General features: G+C 43.0%; 1 protein-coding gene across 2 annotated transcripts in view; it reads left to right on the top strand.

Moving 5' to 3' along the window:
- Nucleotides 1-17,278, top strand: part of LOC119464029 (palmitoyltransferase ZDHHC11-like) — a 61,159-nt gene that overhangs the window by 7,770 nt on the left and 36,111 nt on the right. For both annotated transcript variants that reach the window (XM_049668581.1, XM_049668582.1), the window contains exons 6-7: nucleotides 5,750-5,803; nucleotides 12,274-12,372. In XM_049668581.1, coding sequence (XP_049524538.1) covers nucleotides 5,750-5,803; nucleotides 12,274-12,372 — 153 coding nt within the window. The remainder of the gene's footprint in view (nucleotides 1-5,749; nucleotides 5,804-12,273; nucleotides 12,373-17,278) is intronic.

Genomic DNA, 17,278 nt, shown 5'->3' with positions numbered 1-17,278 from the left:
ACTTTTTGAAGATGCTCCAGCACGGAGAGAGGACTTTTCGGCAGTCTCAGTCCAATACACCTTTCCTCTCAAGTTTGTCGCTCACTGGGGGTTGGAGAATGTCCCTGTAATTGACAGAGCGTTGTTGGTGTGGCCTGACATCAAAAAGTACATTGAGGCTGCTAGAAAAAAAGTTGTGAACCTGTCGAAATGTGCCTCATTTAACAAGTTGTGGGAGTACAGTTGTGATGTTTTGCTGTCAGCAAAGTCGAATTTTGCGTTACGTGTAGCAATGGCACTGAAGCCTTTTCTGGTAGAGTTACCAGACAGACGAAGCAATGGCTTTTTTCTTGCTAAGGATTTAGAAACTGTAGGAAGCTGCTCATGAAGTTTTTGAAGTATTCTATCCTTTCTGCCAAATGAATTGTGAGCCTGCTAAAGGTTGAAATTGATAATCCTGACAACCACGTTTCACTTGAGAAGGTGGACATCAGAGCTTTACGAAGCAGAGCAAATTATTAAGAATTCTCGAGTAAACACGAAGGATGGGTTTCAGTTCCGGATGAAATGTAAACAGTTTTTAATCAATGCTACTAACAAAATTCTAGAGAGTAGCCCCTCAAAGTTTGTATTTGTTAGGGGTCTTTCTTCACTGGGACCCACGACAGATGTGTTCCAAGCAAGATGAATGCGTTGCATGTTTCAGAAAAGTGTTAGATACCCTCATCACTGCAGGTAGAATGGCCAATCACCTTCGAGACACGGTGTTGGCTGAGAGTACACAGAGCTCTTGAATGAGCAGAAGCATAAACTTAAGCAATTTGACAAGATTGCTGATAGACTGGATGACTTCTACATCGATCTCCTTAAATTCAATTCAAGCTACTCCGAGTTGTGGCTCATTGTGAAGCTTCTGCTTGTCTTGAGTCATGGCCAGGCAACAGTTGAACGTGGGTCCAGTGTGAACTGACAGGTGTGTGTAGAAAATCTGAAGGGCCTTTCATATGCTTCACAATGGGTTGTGTGTGATGCGGTTCAGAAGGCAGGTGGTATTCTACAAATTCCAATCACCAGGGAGCTGCAGATTGCTGTGTCGACCGCTAGGCAAAAGTATGGAGCATACTTGGAAGCGCAGAAAAAGCAGGACCTTGAAGCTTCAAAGCACAGAAAAAAGCACTGCATAGAGGAAGAGCTTGATGCAATGAAAAGAAAGAAGAAAAAGCTGGAATCGACAATTGATGATCTGATGGCTTCTGCAGATGCCTATGCTAAATTGATGATCTGATGGCTTGTGCAGATGCCTATGCTGAAAAAGCAGAGGCAGAAAATGATTTGGCAAACATTGTCAAGTCGAATAGCCTTAGAAAGACCGTAAAGGACAAGACTGGTGAGCTGCACTCTATCAAGCTCCAAATGCAGCAAAAGCTACTGGAGCTCCTCCGAAGTGGATGGCTATGAGGAGCTGCTTCCTAAGAATCTTCTGTGCTTTGTGCACTAGAAGCAATTTTGGACAATAGAACTATTTTCTATTCTGTGTGATACAAAAAAATTTGCATTGTGATATTTGGTAAAGCTATCTTTATTATTTTTTGTGTGCAATACAAGCAAATTTGCGTTGTGATATGTTTTTTATTTGTGCAATTAATGCACGAGACCTTTCGTGAGCATTTTTTGAATATCTTCAGCACAGAAGAAAAAAGAAATGAACCTCTCAAAAAGGGCCTTGAAAATCTTCTGATAGGGGCTTGAAAGTCCTTGAAAACCCTTGAATTTTTTCCTTCATAACCTGTACGAACCCTGCATGAATGGAGACGTCTGACAGAAATATGTCTGGTTGGTAATTAACTTACACATATAAAGACTGAGAACTTGAGTAAAACGTCCCTGAAAGGCAATGGCAACACAACAATGGCATAAGAATGTTTGACTGCCAGCCAAGTGCATGATTGTTACATTTATTTTGGGGATTTCTGCATTGTCAAATTTGAGGCAAACCTCTTTAGGTTACTTCTCCTGGAATCGCAGTACATTTAGGCAATCTCTGGAAACATCAACCATTCAGCAGGAGTGTTGACCAGGGTATTTACAGTGGCCTTTGTCATGCTGTGGGAAACAAACATGGCCAAAGACACCACTGCAGGAAATAGCTGGCTTATTGTGGTGTCATTAATGAAGCCAGGACATTCTGAAAGTATATGAGTTTGGAATACAAGCCAAGGAATAACATAATTATGTTGGTGTGCTAACTTGCAGATTATAACAAAGTACAAAAGGACAGTAAACAAAATTAAATGTGAGCAGAGACTACCAAATGTAGCCTTATTATGCAAGCTTTTTTCTTTTTTTCCCCACAACTGCGCCTTGTGGCATTATTCAAATGAAGATGTAAAAGCCTGTTTCCTGGATGAAATCCAGGAGCGGCCGGTACAAACAACCATGCATTCATTGGTGAAGGTCAGGTGGATGTTCAATGTGTTGGCCAAATCTGCATAGGTGGCAGGCACGGGCTGTCTAAAGGCTCAGAAAGTTCAGAATTTATAACGAACCAGAAAAGTGAAGTGCACATATCTAGTGCAATTGGGCAACTTGTGACAATGTGGGCAAGAATTAGAAACTAAGGTAGCCTACATTCATTTGTCAGTCTTTTGAGTGTCTGTCATATTGAAGTGTGTCTAGTGTTCAAGTAACTGATTTTCTTCTGGACGAAAAGAACTGAGGGGCTCAATTTTTTTAGCCACCACCATATGAAGCCAGTAGATATTCTTGGCTTCAGTATTTGTTGTCTTTATATGGTTGTGGTTTTCTTGCGTGAAAAAATAATTTTTGAGTTGCAAATAGGTAAAATTTTCAGAAATGGCCATTCCATATTTGTTCTTCTATTGCAGTGCCTTCTTTTTAAGCTCTATTTGTGCAAATTATGTTTTGTATCTTATGTAGAAAAGGTAAAGGGATGTAATGGAAAGTGTAATAGAGGCTAAACTTGTACATCACCCTTTTAGAGCGCTTTTAGTTTTGTTTAGCAAAAAAAAAGAGAAAGTTGGTATCGAAATTAAAATACTTATTTGCAATTTTACTTGTGTATAAACCACAGCAGCAACATTGTTAAAACCATGGAAATTCATCTTTTATGGTTCCTGGTGCAGAATTTTAGTGCTACTGCATAGCTTCTTTTGTAATCATGCTATAGCAACCTTGATTCATAAGAAAGACAGTCTGCAAGGAAATTAAACTTCACAAACCAAATAATGCGATACATTGAACGAGTTGATGGTTACGATTCATTTCATCTTATACCACTGAACACAGGACAAGGGAAGCATGTGTTTGTCATTACTCTCTAGTCCCTTGTCTCATATTAAGCGCTATGGGCCTTATGCACTGCATATTTGAGCCATACATGCAGTGCCACCATCCTCCAGTTGTGGCAAGAATATGATGTTTTTGAAATGCATTGTCATGTTATAGGTATCATGATGCATCTTAGTTGAAAGCGAAATGTCTGATGAATAAAAAATTATGACAGAGTCTTTTTGTGCCTGTAAATCTAACAGCAGCTCCAGAAATGCACTTGGCAAGCTTTCAAAAGTGTTTTATATTAAAGCCAAGCTTTACATGAAGTGTTTTATATTATAGCGAAGCTTTATATGTCTAGGCCAAATCGTATATGGCTAGGCAAAATCGCCTGTGTACAGCAAACTATCATCATCAGCATTGGCTCGAGCATCGTCGTTTTCTTCCGCAGCTGGCTCATTGACGCCCCTCGGGTTGTGCTCATGCCACTGCTCCCGTGTTTGTAGTTGTCATCTTCCACAGCTGGCTGCATTGCTGCTCATCATTCCAGCGTAGAATTTCACTTTTCTTCTGTCGTCGTAATGGGGAGGCCGCGTTTACGGGGGTATGAGCCATTGCTTAAGGGGGTATGAGCCATTCATCGTCTTATGTAACAGACAGATTTAATTTTGCAGCAATTTAATTTCGAAGAATTGCAAGCGGCAATGGGCTGGCGAATGTTGCTAACCACGCCGCCGAGCAAACTCGAGACATCGAACACAAGCGACAACGGCGGACTGCGGTCATACTGTCAATGACGTCGTTCTCTCTGTCGCAGCCGAACATGTGTGTAACCTTATAATTTAGAAATACTTTAATGAACCCTCGGGATTAACCCAGTGATAGACACCGGGGCCGCACGTTTCACCTTTGCTGGTTAACCGTCTTAACAGAGTGGAAGGGCCGACAAATTTTTTCTGTAGAAGTCGTAAATAGGATTACATTTAACAGCGTTTTATCCGAAGTACACGGCACATATTTTTCTAGTGGTGAGTGTGAACACCATTTAAGCAGAGAAAATGCGCACTAACGTGTAGTGTTCATAAGCTAGCAAGGAGTAGTAATGCTCTGTGCACCCTTTTTGACAACGCAATCTCGATCATTCTGGTAGGGTTAGTGTGGACAGTATATGTTCATTTTGAATGAAGAGAGTGGACAGTACTTCACATTTTTGTTAGTCAGAGTGAAATGGACCTCAGATTTATCACTTTCAACAGGACTGTTTTCTTAGTTGCATTTTAGTAGTGGCACTCAGTGCAAAGTGTGAGTGATGTGCAGTTTTTTTAAGTACACGACAGTTGGAGCAGATTACTATACAGTCAACGTCCGACTTCTCGGACTCCCTAGAAACTGCGAAAATGTCCGAAAAATCGGGCAGTTCGAAAAAGTAAATGCATGCCTTTAACTTCCCTCAAGGGCTCAAGTTGCCACATTCACATCCGAAATAGCTTTAAAGGCTTGCCAGTACAATTATTAGGCGTCTTGGTGCTCATACTGTGACAGGAAACAATGGGTGCATGCATGAATAATTAAGCATCACATTTTGTGTCACGTTACAGTGGCTCCTTTGCACTCTTGGTAGGCTTGACCGCGTGACACCACTGTATTGCGGTGAAGCTGACTTTTGTGAACCGTCATTATGCAACGCTTTAGATCCTAGGTGCTTTCAGTGCTTCGACGTCAATTGCAAGGATGACGAAGGCGGAGTCAGCTCCATTGCCAACAGCAGCAAATTCTTTAAATATGAAAAACACAGCACCGAACAGTAGGAAGCTTGGTAGTGAACGTCAAAGCAGCGGGGCCAACGACAGCACAATAATACTACTACTACTACCACTGCCAGTGGATCAGCGTGTGAGAGTGCCGATTCGAGGCTACGAGATAATCAAAATGGCAGCGGTGGTGGCTTCAATTAATGTTGATTTGGGCCTGCAGTCATGGCAAAAAGGCCGAAAAATTGAATGGCGAAGGATTTCAGCGTCCGAAATGACAGATGTCCTGGTACATTGGCTCTAGGGGTACGTGGCAGTGCTGCGAACGTGGATGAATTATAGGCATGTCCGAAAAATCGGTTGTTAATTGGATTGTGCTCTTGAATAAGGCGACTGAGTTCATATCTGAAGTTGTGCCAAAAAGTCATATTGAACAAAATGTGCATGTGCAACAAAGCATGCATGTGCAAACAGCAAAAGCTGCATTATTGGCTATCAAAGGCCCCTCATGGCTCTTTAGCTCGGTAATCGCAGTTCTTGGAAAAGTGTTAAAATTCAGGTACTTCAGAGGTGTCTTTTGTCTTCACACTTATAAAGATAACCAGACTTTCTGAGAGTGCTTCTTTGCCAGTAAACAAATTTATTGTCATATATACAAAAAAATTGCAATTTCTTAGACAGCTGTGAAATGTGGCATTTGCTGACTGAAGTCATAATTGTCACTGTAGTTCAACAAGGAAATTCAACTGTCTCTGCAATTGGCTCAGGGGATGACTATGCAGGTTAGCAGTTCGTTTTCTTATTCTTGCACTAGGTGATTTATTTTGGTTATACCCGCCAAGCACATTTTTCTTTTTTCAAAGTCCTTCAGGAATCTTTTCTATGTCTTTCTGCTGCTGAGACATTCAGATAAATTGGGTAAAAATTGATTTGATTTGCAGTGGTGATCACTGTTCTGGGTTTTGGTGAGCAATTGTGCTGTGTAGGGGGGCCACTGCCATTGCCATTTGTTATGACAGGTGACAGTCGATCATTCCTAAAACAGCTCTTGTCATATTCTTCTCTCAGATATGTTAAAAAATAGTCCTGTAAGCCCAAACGAATGCTTTGTGGCACTGCCATTAATATTGCTAGTCATCATGGTAAGCTGATGTGGTTTTGCAGAGAGATTGAGCCTTGGGCTACAGGGCCGCTACACTAATGGATATACCATGGCATAATCACAAATGTATCCCTTATAAAGGCAAGCCTATGCAATCAAGCTATTCTCCGTTACTGGGCGGGAATATACTAGTATGGTTGCATGTCAGCATAACTTGTTCTTTTGCAGGATCTTAAATGCTGTGACCATATGGTATACAGCTAAACCTGCTTATAACGAACCTCCACATAACGAATTCCTGGATATACTGAAGTTTTTCTATTTCCCGCCATTACTCCATAGAAGCACATGTGTTTGAGACCTCTACATAATGAAGTGGCAGCGGGAGACCCCCTCGAAATAACGAGATTTCGCTCCAAATTTTGTCATTTTTGCGCGAGCAGCAACTGGAAGCACCTTCTCCGCCGCGACGAAATGCAAAGCGGCGGCAGCGCGCTTGGCACGCTCGACAAGTGCGCTTGAATTCACGGCGACTGTGAGGCAAGAGCGAGTGCACGTGTGCGTGCGTGTGAGCGTGCGCGAGGCGGACCTACATCCCTTTGGAGGGACCGCCAGTCGTTTGTCCGCAGGCGCGAGGACAAGCGGGTGCAAGAGAGAAAATTGCATCCGCTCTTGCGCAAGCAGATACTGCTCGCGTTTGTACACTGGTGCTGCGACAGAAGCCACGGTGCCGGGCGCCGACGTGAAGCGGTGGTCGTTGGGGTGTTGCGGAGTGCAGAGTAGCAACACCCCAAATAAAAAAAATACTGCTCCAATCAGGTAGACTGCTCCCTCCCTGATAGTGAGATTATATTGGAATCATCAAAACAGTGATGCGTTTATTTAGGAATACCATCGTTTCTATCTCGCATCTGCTTGTCCTCACGCCTGCGAGAGAGAAACCATGGTATTCCTAAATAAACGCATCACTGTTTTGATGATCCAAATATAATCTCACTATCAGGGAGGGAGCAGTCTACCTGACTGGAGCAGTATTTTTTTATTTGGGGTGTTGCTACGCTGCCCTCCGCAACACCCCAAAGACTGTCGCTTCGTATCGGCGCCCGGCACCGCGGCTTCCGCCGCGGCACCGGGGCACAAACGCGAGCAGTATCTGCTTGTTTACACCACCACAGTTCACTGAGATCAAAAGCCGTCGTGCCACACCACCACTGCTGCAAGGATTTCTGCCACTAGAACAAACGCTACAATAATAAAGTGCGGCCGCCGTGGGCCAGACACCGCCAGACATTCAACACGCCTTAAACGATGCGCTCCCTACGCATGTAGGAGCTGCGCTCGGCAAGGTCGGCTGCGCCCGGTCCCGGAGATGAGAGCCACGCTCAGTAACTAGCAGCCGACGAGCGGCCACGCAGACCAGTGCCTCAAAAGTCCATAAGCGATTATGTCCCTAGGCACCTAGGAGCTCCACGATTGTCATGACAACACGTGTTAAGCGGAAGTCATGTGACCCGCAGTGCCATGCCCCCGCTGTGCCTGGTAGCAATTGTAAAGTCGCGACCTTTCCCCCTCCATTCATTCAAACCTGATCCCGCCGCTTGCTGCAGCTGGCCTAGCCCGCCAAGCCGGCACTCTCCTTTTCCAGTTGATGTTGCCGAAGAAAAAAAAAACATTTTTTTTTCAACGCGCTGGCAGCGCCACTCTTTGGTTACTGCGCAAGTCTCTGCACTTCACTTCACTAACCTGACACTAGGTGACACTATACGACGCTATGACACCATCGTGTCGCTCGCTCTTCGTTTCCTATGCCTTGCGCTTGTGTGAAACGACATCCAGTGCCTGGTGTGACATTCCAAGGATGAGTGCTTTGACAAAAACGGAAAACAGGTGCGCATTACAATCGAGGGCGCGTTAAAATTGAGTAAATACGGTAAGCGTTTCTTTTTCGAATTTTCGTGCCGAACCTGCATAGAACAAAATCCTCTTTATAACGAAGTTTTTCGGGAATTTGTCAATTTCGTTATATCCAGGTTTAACTGTATATGGCAACAGAACAGCCTGGTGTGTAAGGGGACCTCATGGCCCTTACGTACTATCAGGCTGTTAAAGAAAATTTTCTTTATATGAAATTTGCTGTTTATTTTTTCAATATTTTGACACCGTTCTTTTAATGCAGTCCCCTCTGAAGTAAATTTTGTAATGATCCATTTCATTCTCCATTCCTCTTTGTTTACTAACTGTCCTGTCATATATGAGACCAATCCTGGTTATAACAGCAATACAGCAGCGTCTGAGCCAATTACAAAGGTGAAAAGAATGGAAAATGAAATGGATCATCGCAAAATATGGGCCTGTGGTGGCTGAAAATGATCTTATAGCTTGTACTTCTCTCATCACATTTTTATGGAGTGTTTTATGTGCTTTGGACTGTATGTCATTTCAAAGTCCTTTGAACTCTGGGAAACTAAGAAAAGTCAAGGGAGATATATCCAGTGAGCATGATCAGTAGGTAACAATGGTTGGGATGACATTTTGAGAGGTAACTGCAACATCCAGGTCCAGTCTTCACAGTTCAGGCCCATTGCAGCATACAGCATTTTTTTAAATGCACAACTTCCTTGTAGAACACTCTTTACAGTCTGATCCCTTGGTACATATTCAAGACAGACAATGCCTTCTGTCACTTCAATATGCCACCCCCTCATCCATAATTTTCTTTCCTTTTCCTTTTTCTTTTTTTTTTCTTTTTTTAATGTGGAGATCCTTTCTCCATGTACCACAACATTTGTAGCTGTAAACCCATGTCTCTTTTCCTATTTTAATTTCCTTCCAAAAATATTTTGTTACCATTTTCAGTGAAAAGCAGCGTGTGATTGTTTTTGACATGGGGCTCTTTCTGGTTGTCACTTAACAGACAAGGCACAGATAAAACCCAGATGATGTCTCACTGGCTCAGTGTTCCTAAATTTCTCAGAATTTTATCACATAGTCCACACAGGCTCCCCAATTTTTTTATGGCCTCTGTCGAAATGAGTTATGCATGAGGCTCCATCAAAAACATTTCAGATAGTCAAAGGATGGTTTCCATGAATCACAGCGTGCACCCTTTTGACATAGTTATTGCATGTTATAACAGGCTTCATGTCATTTCTAAGGTGGAGGAATTAGTATGTCTGCACATAATAGGCACCACTGATTCTCTCACAGAGCTTGACCTCATGCCCAACATATACCATGGCTTTAAAAAGCCGAATGTACTGAGAAATTTGTACTCTATTTACTTGCATTATAAACGCACTTTTTTTTTTCAGTTAGGGTGGGAGTTGTAAAATATGTGGTGTAAATTCTATGGGACCTTTTTCAAAAGAGCAAAAATTGAAGAGCAAGATGGTAATGTTTAAAAAAAAAGTGTTTGATAACTTAGTTTTGCAGTAAATATACACGTCCACTATTTTGTGGAAATCCACGGGGCTAAAGTTGGGAGTGCAGTTATTGTTATATAGACTGCAGAGGACCAATTGAGGCATGCAGTTGTCAGAACATTTCACCAGCGAGAGGGCTCATCGCAACCCTTTTTCGCGGATGCAGTATCTATGCTACAAAGTAGACACAGCTGTGCGCAACTGTCATGCTTATAGCGGAAGGCGGAATGTTTGCTATGTGCATGACAGGGCTGGAGTGCACACTCATGCTCGCGTGCTTTAGTCTGGCCGTGCAACATTGTGTGTACCGGCTTTGTCCTGCACCAGCTTGACCAACGGATAGTAGCCAAATCCAGATTGCGCAATTTCGAGCACTGTCAATAACTCAATATGAAGTGATGCCTACCAGGGCGTCTAGTTAGGAGTGAGCACGCGCTGTTGCTCATGAAGCACGGAAGGTGCAAGGCATGTAGAAGCGAGCTAGCGCATGCAGACAAGCATACGTGTGGTCTGGGAGATGATGATATGCATTGGTGACTACTGTCGTAGTAGATTCCGTGCGAGGCAACAGACCAACTCAGGCGCGCAATGTTTGAAAGAGCACGCATGTAGTATGTACATCCGGTGCCACCTCACATGATTGGTAGAGAAAATGCAACATTAAGCAGGCGACTGTCGATTTAGACCGGAAGAGCAAGAATGAAGTACTTTTTGGGTCTTTTTGATATCACAGATGTGTATTTTTCATTTATTTAACTGAAAATTACCAATAATAGTATTATACTGAGGATTTTCTCGCAATCACAAAATTCGCCAGCACATCTTCAGCTACTTACTCCTATGGTCTACATGGCTGCTGACGACATTACAAAAAAGAGCACAAGGGATTTTTTACTGTTTTTGATATGGGAGATTGTAAATTCTAAGGTGCACTCAATGCAGTAAAATTTGACTCACATATTCACAGGAGCCTTGTCTGCAGATCGGCAACATTTTCTTACTATGTTCGAAAAGTGTTTCAGAGCCCCCTTTTAGTTTAGCTGAACTGGTATTAAGTTCCTGTGAGTGTTCTGGCTAGCGTGTTATGATGGCAAGCCCGCCAAGCCTCATAAATGTCGTTTTTCAAACCAAGACCATAAATGTCGATCTTGTTAAAAAAATTCGGCCTACCTGCTTTTTTTTGTGGCTACATAGACTCGCCAAGGTTGAAGACTGGGTGTGTTGGTATAGCATACTACAGGTTGGAATGCGCAACATTTTAGACGAGACACACAGATGAGGAACACACACAACAGAGCGCTCTGTCGTGTGTGTTCCTCATGTGTGTGTCTTGTCTAAAATGTTGCGCATTCCAACCTCTACATAGACTCACTACGCTGGATCTCATTTCTTACTGCATGCAGTATTGAATGAACAAAGTCAGCTTAAAGATGGGGTTAGTTGCATAGGTCGGCAAAGTAAAGGGAGCTTACTCTGACTCACTTACAAAGTACATTTTTTGCTTAGGGCTCGGCTCACTAGGGGCTCAGACTCATAGGTTGGTCTGAGTCTGAGTGAATCGGCTCATGAGTGAATTCTCTGATCTATGGTTAGGTTAGGTGTCACAGAGGTGCACAGTGGGCTATGAGGGATACTATTGTGGAGGACTGAATTAATTTTGACCACCTGGAGGTATCTTAATATGTGCCTAGAACCTACATACATGGACATTTTTGCATTCCACCCCCATTGGCAGCCACGGCCACGAGTCATAACTGCAACCTAGTGCTCAGCAGCAGAATGCCATAGCCACTGAACTACCATGGTGGTTTCAAATGAAAATTGAACTGAACCTGTGAAGACTTTTTATTGAGTGTTCCAATTAATAGTGCAGGGAAAACGCAGGGAATGCGGGAGATGGAAATTCAAGACGATGAGCAACACGCTCTCACCTGTTTTTGTGTTGTTCATCTAATTAATAGTGTGAATTCTTATATTTGCAGTGCATCAGTGTCCTAAGAATGGTTTCAAAAGCTACCATTAAACCTTACTGCCTGTCATAGTGTGAAGCTTTATTGTAATGCCCTTCGCATATCTGGTGTAGTTCCTTCCTTTGCGCACTTGTGTTCCAGCCACTATGAATTGCCATATACGACATGTCCATTGACATGCAGTATCTGAAGTGACCTATTTGCCTTAGGTGTGACTTTCTCAGATGTATTATGCAGTGTGTACTGCTGTGATGGTTTTGATGCTGCAACGTACTCATGATTGGTGCCGTTTGTGCCACTAAAATGTCACTTTCTTTCTTTTTTTAATCTTTGTGCACAGATTACTGTGTGCATTGCAGGAAACATATACGAAGGAATAACATGGCTAATGTGATTTAGATTGGTGCCCCAGGCACACACACACAGGCTGTAGGCGAAGCTTTCACATGGCTTAAGACTGGATAGCAATGGGAATTCGAGTAATGGTACTCCTTTTGATTGGAGAGCAAGGCATATATAGATGGCAATGTGAAATTTGAATGTTAGTTACGAAACGAAGAATGGTGAAAAGGAAAGTGAAGTCATATGAGGTTAAAATATGGGGGGACTGCTTGGCCTGCATGTGTACATAGACTTAATCACATCTTTTTTACACGCAGAGTCCATAGAGTGAGGTGAATTTTGCAAGCTCCTGTATGTGCAGTAAGGACAACTTATGCTTGCTTTTACAGGTTTATTTTATGTGTTTGTGCCAGTAGATAAGACCATCTGGCTCCTCATGGTGGAAATATGTGCAGCACTCTCACTCCTTGCTATTGCCCTTCTAAGCCACTTGCTCGGTTTTCACTTGTTTCTTGGTAAGTATTTGTCTTCATTGCCGCTATTGAGAGTTTCTGTCTACATACACGATGCATGTAACTTTTGTTGTGTGGGGATAACTTAATTGAGCTGTTAAAGTAATCTAAAATATAGTGAATGTAGTCTTCACCTTCAAATTTTACATAGGATGTTTCATTTATGGCTGGTCAGCTGGATTATCACACCATTTCGTCCCTTTAAATTACATACTTAGGCTAGACGCCAGGGTTCCTTCCACAGAGTGTGGTGGTGGTGTTGCCAACCACAAGTCAGGTTCGCTGCCTACTTCTACCTGCTTACCGCTTGATTATACACTGTGGATTGTGCATGACATGTTGTACAAACAGGTTGTCACATAAATATTTTCTGCACACACTGTACGCTGTCTGTGTCATGTATACAGCAATGTGCACATGACAGTAACTTGATGTGACAGTAGATGTGACACAGGTAGGTCTCACATTTACACCCCAGTTGAAAGCAATTTTCAATTACTTCCAGAAACAGTAGGCCAGGTAGATCAACTGTAAAACACTTCTCGCACGTCTCCGTGTGCAAGAAGTGGTTAGAGAGAGAGACAGAAAGGGATTGTGAAGAGGAAGAGGTTCTATTTTCTGCAACCCATTAGGGGGCACGGCTCAGCGCCCTTTAGGAGAGGGCATAAGGAAAAAAAAGATAGAGAAGGTTGAGGCAGTCACCTTGTGACTTTGTGTCAATTGCGTGCATCCCAGTGAGCAGAAGTGCTGAGGGAAAGGGGACCTTGCAGTGACACAGCACTTAAAATCACTTGGTATACATCAGCTGACTGATTTTTCGGACCTGCCGGGAACTGCAAAAGTGTCTGAAAAATCAGTCTGTCTGTTCAGTGTAAGCAAAGGACATTACGCTCCCAATTACACATGTACAAATGAAATTTTAGCATAATTAGTGAAATGATGACTAATTTTGTGTCATTAGAATTCTCTCTAAAAAAAGTTGGTACTTTGGGGAAGTTTCCTAAAGTTTTCTGCCAGTTGTTGTCACTCGGAGTGGTGGATATCGAAGAATAATCAGAGAGCCATTGTATTGTCAGCTTTTCTTGCCTACACATCACAGTGCAGTATACTTTTTTTTTTTTTCTTCCTACACCCCACATTACAGTGCTTCCTATCGGTACTGATGCCATGAGTTGCCTGCACACATTTCTACTTTTTGCACTATGGGGTTAAAACATTTGTGTATCTTGTGTTAAATTTTCTTTTTGATGCTGTAAACTAAGGAAGAAATACACTGCGGTCTGTTTATATTGATGTTAACAAAATTATCATAAGCCTACTTATGGCCAGTGCAGGATGAAGACCTCGACCAGCAATCTCTAATTGCCCCTGTCTTGTGCTACCTCATCCTATGCCTGTGAATTTCCTAATTCGATCACGGCACCTAGTTCTCTGCTGTTCTTGACTGCACTTCCCTTCTCTTGGCACCCATTCTGTAACTCCAATAGACTGCAGGTTATCTGCCCTATGCATCACATGGCCTGCCCAACTCCATTCCTTCCTCTATATGTCAACTAGAATATCGGCTACCCCCATTCGCTCTCTAATCCATACCACTGTCTTCCTATCTCTTAAAGTTCGCCTATCCTTTTTTAGTTCCATAGCTCATTGCATGGTCCTTAGTTTCTTGTCAAGCGTTTAATGAACTTCCAAGTTTCTGTCCCATATGTTAATTAGCATCGATAGAATGCAATGATTGTACACTCTTTTCAAGAATAGGCGGTAAGCAGCCAGTCATGACTTGGTAATGCCTGCCATCTGCGCTTCAACACATTTTAACAGCGGAGCTGTTTATGCTGGCCGTAATGTGTGCCGCCTGCCACTACGTTGCCTAGCAACCACCTCGCGGAGCATCACGCACTATGCTTGGGAGAGAGAAAGAGAAAATGAGAGTGCGTGCGTTGCTCGCTATGCTCGGGAGAGAGAAAGAGAAAATGAGAGAGAGAGAGAGAGAAACAAATTGTAGCAGCACCAACGAGGCAATGCGCAGAGGTGCTCCCGACACCATCTGCACTTCTCCGTTTCCCCGCATTAGTGCCGAATGCTCGCGGTGTCCGTGACTGCAGTAGGCACTGTTGGCGGCGGCTCGGCCGAGCTCCCACCAGTTGCACGCTACTGCACATGTGCTGTGACGTCATCCCGGCGTGTCATCTTCTGCGTGCCGCCCGTACACTGTGCATAGCTTTCGCCCCACTTCCCCTACGTGTGCTCGGACTGCAAGTGCTTCACGAGGCGTTCCCCGATACCACGGACCACGAGGAAATGCTTATACACTTCGTATAACTTAGCATCATTGGGCATTACTTTGTTTAACTTAGCATCACTTCGTATAGCCAGGACCAGCTAGGAACCGACCAGCTCCGCTGTGTCTTTAGCCTTGCGCCACTAGTGCAAGCTACCCCGATTTTTTTTTTTTATTCTTTAAATTTTCTTCTCATGTTTAGGATCCCATGTGTATAGGTGGCCTACATAAACATACTCTTGCACAGAATCTAGAGGCCGACTGTCAATCACAAATTTTTGTGCCGGGCTGTTCAACATTACCTTGATCTTTTGCATATTGATCTTCAACCTCACTCTTACACTTTGTCGGTTAAGGTCTTCAATCATTTGTTGTAATTTGTCCCCATTGTTGCTGAATAGCACAATGTCATCTGCAAACCGAAGGTTGCTGAGATGTTCGCCGTTGATCCTCAGTCCTAAGCCTTCCCAGTCTAAGAGCTTGAATACTTCTAAGCATGCAGTGAATAGCATTGGAGAGATTGTGTCTCCTTGCCTGGGATCCCTTTCTTGAGCAGTATTTTTCTGCTTTTCCTGTGAAGAATTAAGGTAGCTGTCGAATCTTTATAAATAGAGAGTTTTAGATTAGGGGGACGCAAGCGTTGGGGCCCGCTAGCGCTTGGGGCCGCGGTACTGCGCACCGGTCTGCGCGTGCGCAGTACCGCGGCCCCAAGCGCTAGCGGGCCCCGACGCTTGCGTCCCCCTAATCTAAAGCTCTCTAATATTTGCTAATATATTCACGTATGCTTCTGGTACTACATGTAATGCTGTTCAAAATAGGGTGTTCGGTTATTTGAGTGCTGAAAGGTGATTACACCTGATACATTATAACAGTGACTTTAAGAAAATAATGCACGTAGAGTGTTGTGTTCATTGAAGGGGCTAAGCGCTACTGCACCACACATTGGTTTAAAAGAATGGAAATCAAACGTGGTGAGATTGGCCAAATAAGATTACTCTGCCTGGATTGAAACAGCTAATTCGCAGGCAGACTAGAAGCACCGAGGGTCCTGTTGCAGTCTTTGACTTTGGGACCCTCGTCTGTATAGTATCGTTTACATAATCATTGTATTGAATGGATAATAAACTGAAACTGAAGGCACCTTTATTGAATGACCAGGAATTATTGTGCAATAGTTAGCTGCTCCACATGTTTTCTCAGGAACTGGTGCCTCTGTACAGCTACTGCGGTTTCTTTGCAGCAGAAACAGTTAAATCAGTCTCCATATGCATCTATCCTACTTCTTGAAGACTCCATTAAACGTTGTTGTTCCTTATGATTCAAATAGAAACGGATATTCTAAAAATTTCCATTGTGAATTCTCAAAATTACTTTGAATTGAGTAGCAAAAATGTTTGATTCTCCAAATTTGTAATATTCACACACTCCTAGTTATAAGCATATGTCATGCATACGGGTTGACTTTATACGGGTTGACAAGTGAGGAGCTACAATATGCCCACATGAATGATTATGCATCTTTAGCAGTGATATATGAGTGCTTTTTATTCAGACACCCATTAAAAAAGCTGAAACATTGCTTCAAGCACGCTGGTTTACACAGCAGCCAGTAATGTCATGACTTTGAAGGATTGTGTCGTCATGAAGGTGTCCCAAATAACTTCTTTTCAATGAGCACTCATAATTAAAGCTTGAAAGCAGCACGTCATCACCATCATTTATTAAAGGTCTTATATAGACCAAGAATTCCTTAGCTGTATTTAGCCATTTCTAGATGCCTTTAAGAAGTTTTGTGTTTCATGGGCTCCAGCAAAATCAGCATCTGATCACATGAGGCAGTGGCTAGTGGCAGAGTTCAGTGCTGTGTTAGTGTCACTGACACGGTCTGATAGGCCATGCTAACACCAACACATTGGGCTGCATGAGCACAGTGGCACAGCTTTGAGTACAACTGTAATGACGAAAAGGAGGTGGAAGCAGCTAGAGCGTGGCAGCGGCAGCTTCTGACTGCTGATAACTCCGTTTACTGAAGCACACTAAAAAGCTTTTTTGTTTGAAAAGATTCGTGAGGAAATGCCCTTTAATGCCAGGCACATTCCATGCCTTTCATGAAAGATGTTGCAGGACCACTTTTGTTTTTGTTAATACAACCAGCAGTGAAGCACAAAAGTATGCAAAAGATGCAGAAAAGAGTGACAGCTGTTTTCGCACAATCAAATGCTGCTGCTGCCAGCCACACATTACAGCATGGGGGCCAGAACCAGCGAGACACTAGGTGATGCCACTTACACATGATTGCAGCACCCCTGTGAAAACTGATTGCAGAACAATAAAATTGATGTTATTTCTGTGTTTGCATTTGTCTGCATAGAAATTTTTCAGTTTGTAGGCTTTTCCTGTCCATTCACTGTAATTTATTGCATTAAGATTGCAGCATAAGTGCATATAAGTAAAAAAAAAATCAGTGGCGATTTAGTAGTAGATGCAAGAGAAATGCCTGGGAGAGGGGGGCATTAAGTCACATCTTTTTGAGTTTCCAGATCTATGATTTAAACCGCCCCCATTCACTACATTGCAAAGTTTTGTTTAGGTTCTCACTAAACACACGTCCTGCCTCTTAGAGGAGCC

The sequence above is a fragment of the Dermacentor silvarum genome, chromosome 1 (assembly GCF_013339745.2).
Source record: "Dermacentor silvarum isolate Dsil-2018 chromosome 1, BIME_Dsil_1.4, whole genome shotgun sequence".
NCBI classification, from domain to species: domain Eukaryota; kingdom Metazoa; phylum Arthropoda; class Arachnida; order Ixodida; family Ixodidae; genus Dermacentor; species Dermacentor silvarum.
The sequence above is the reverse complement of the archived record's forward strand: the minus strand, read 5'-3'. Positions and strand labels throughout refer to the sequence as shown.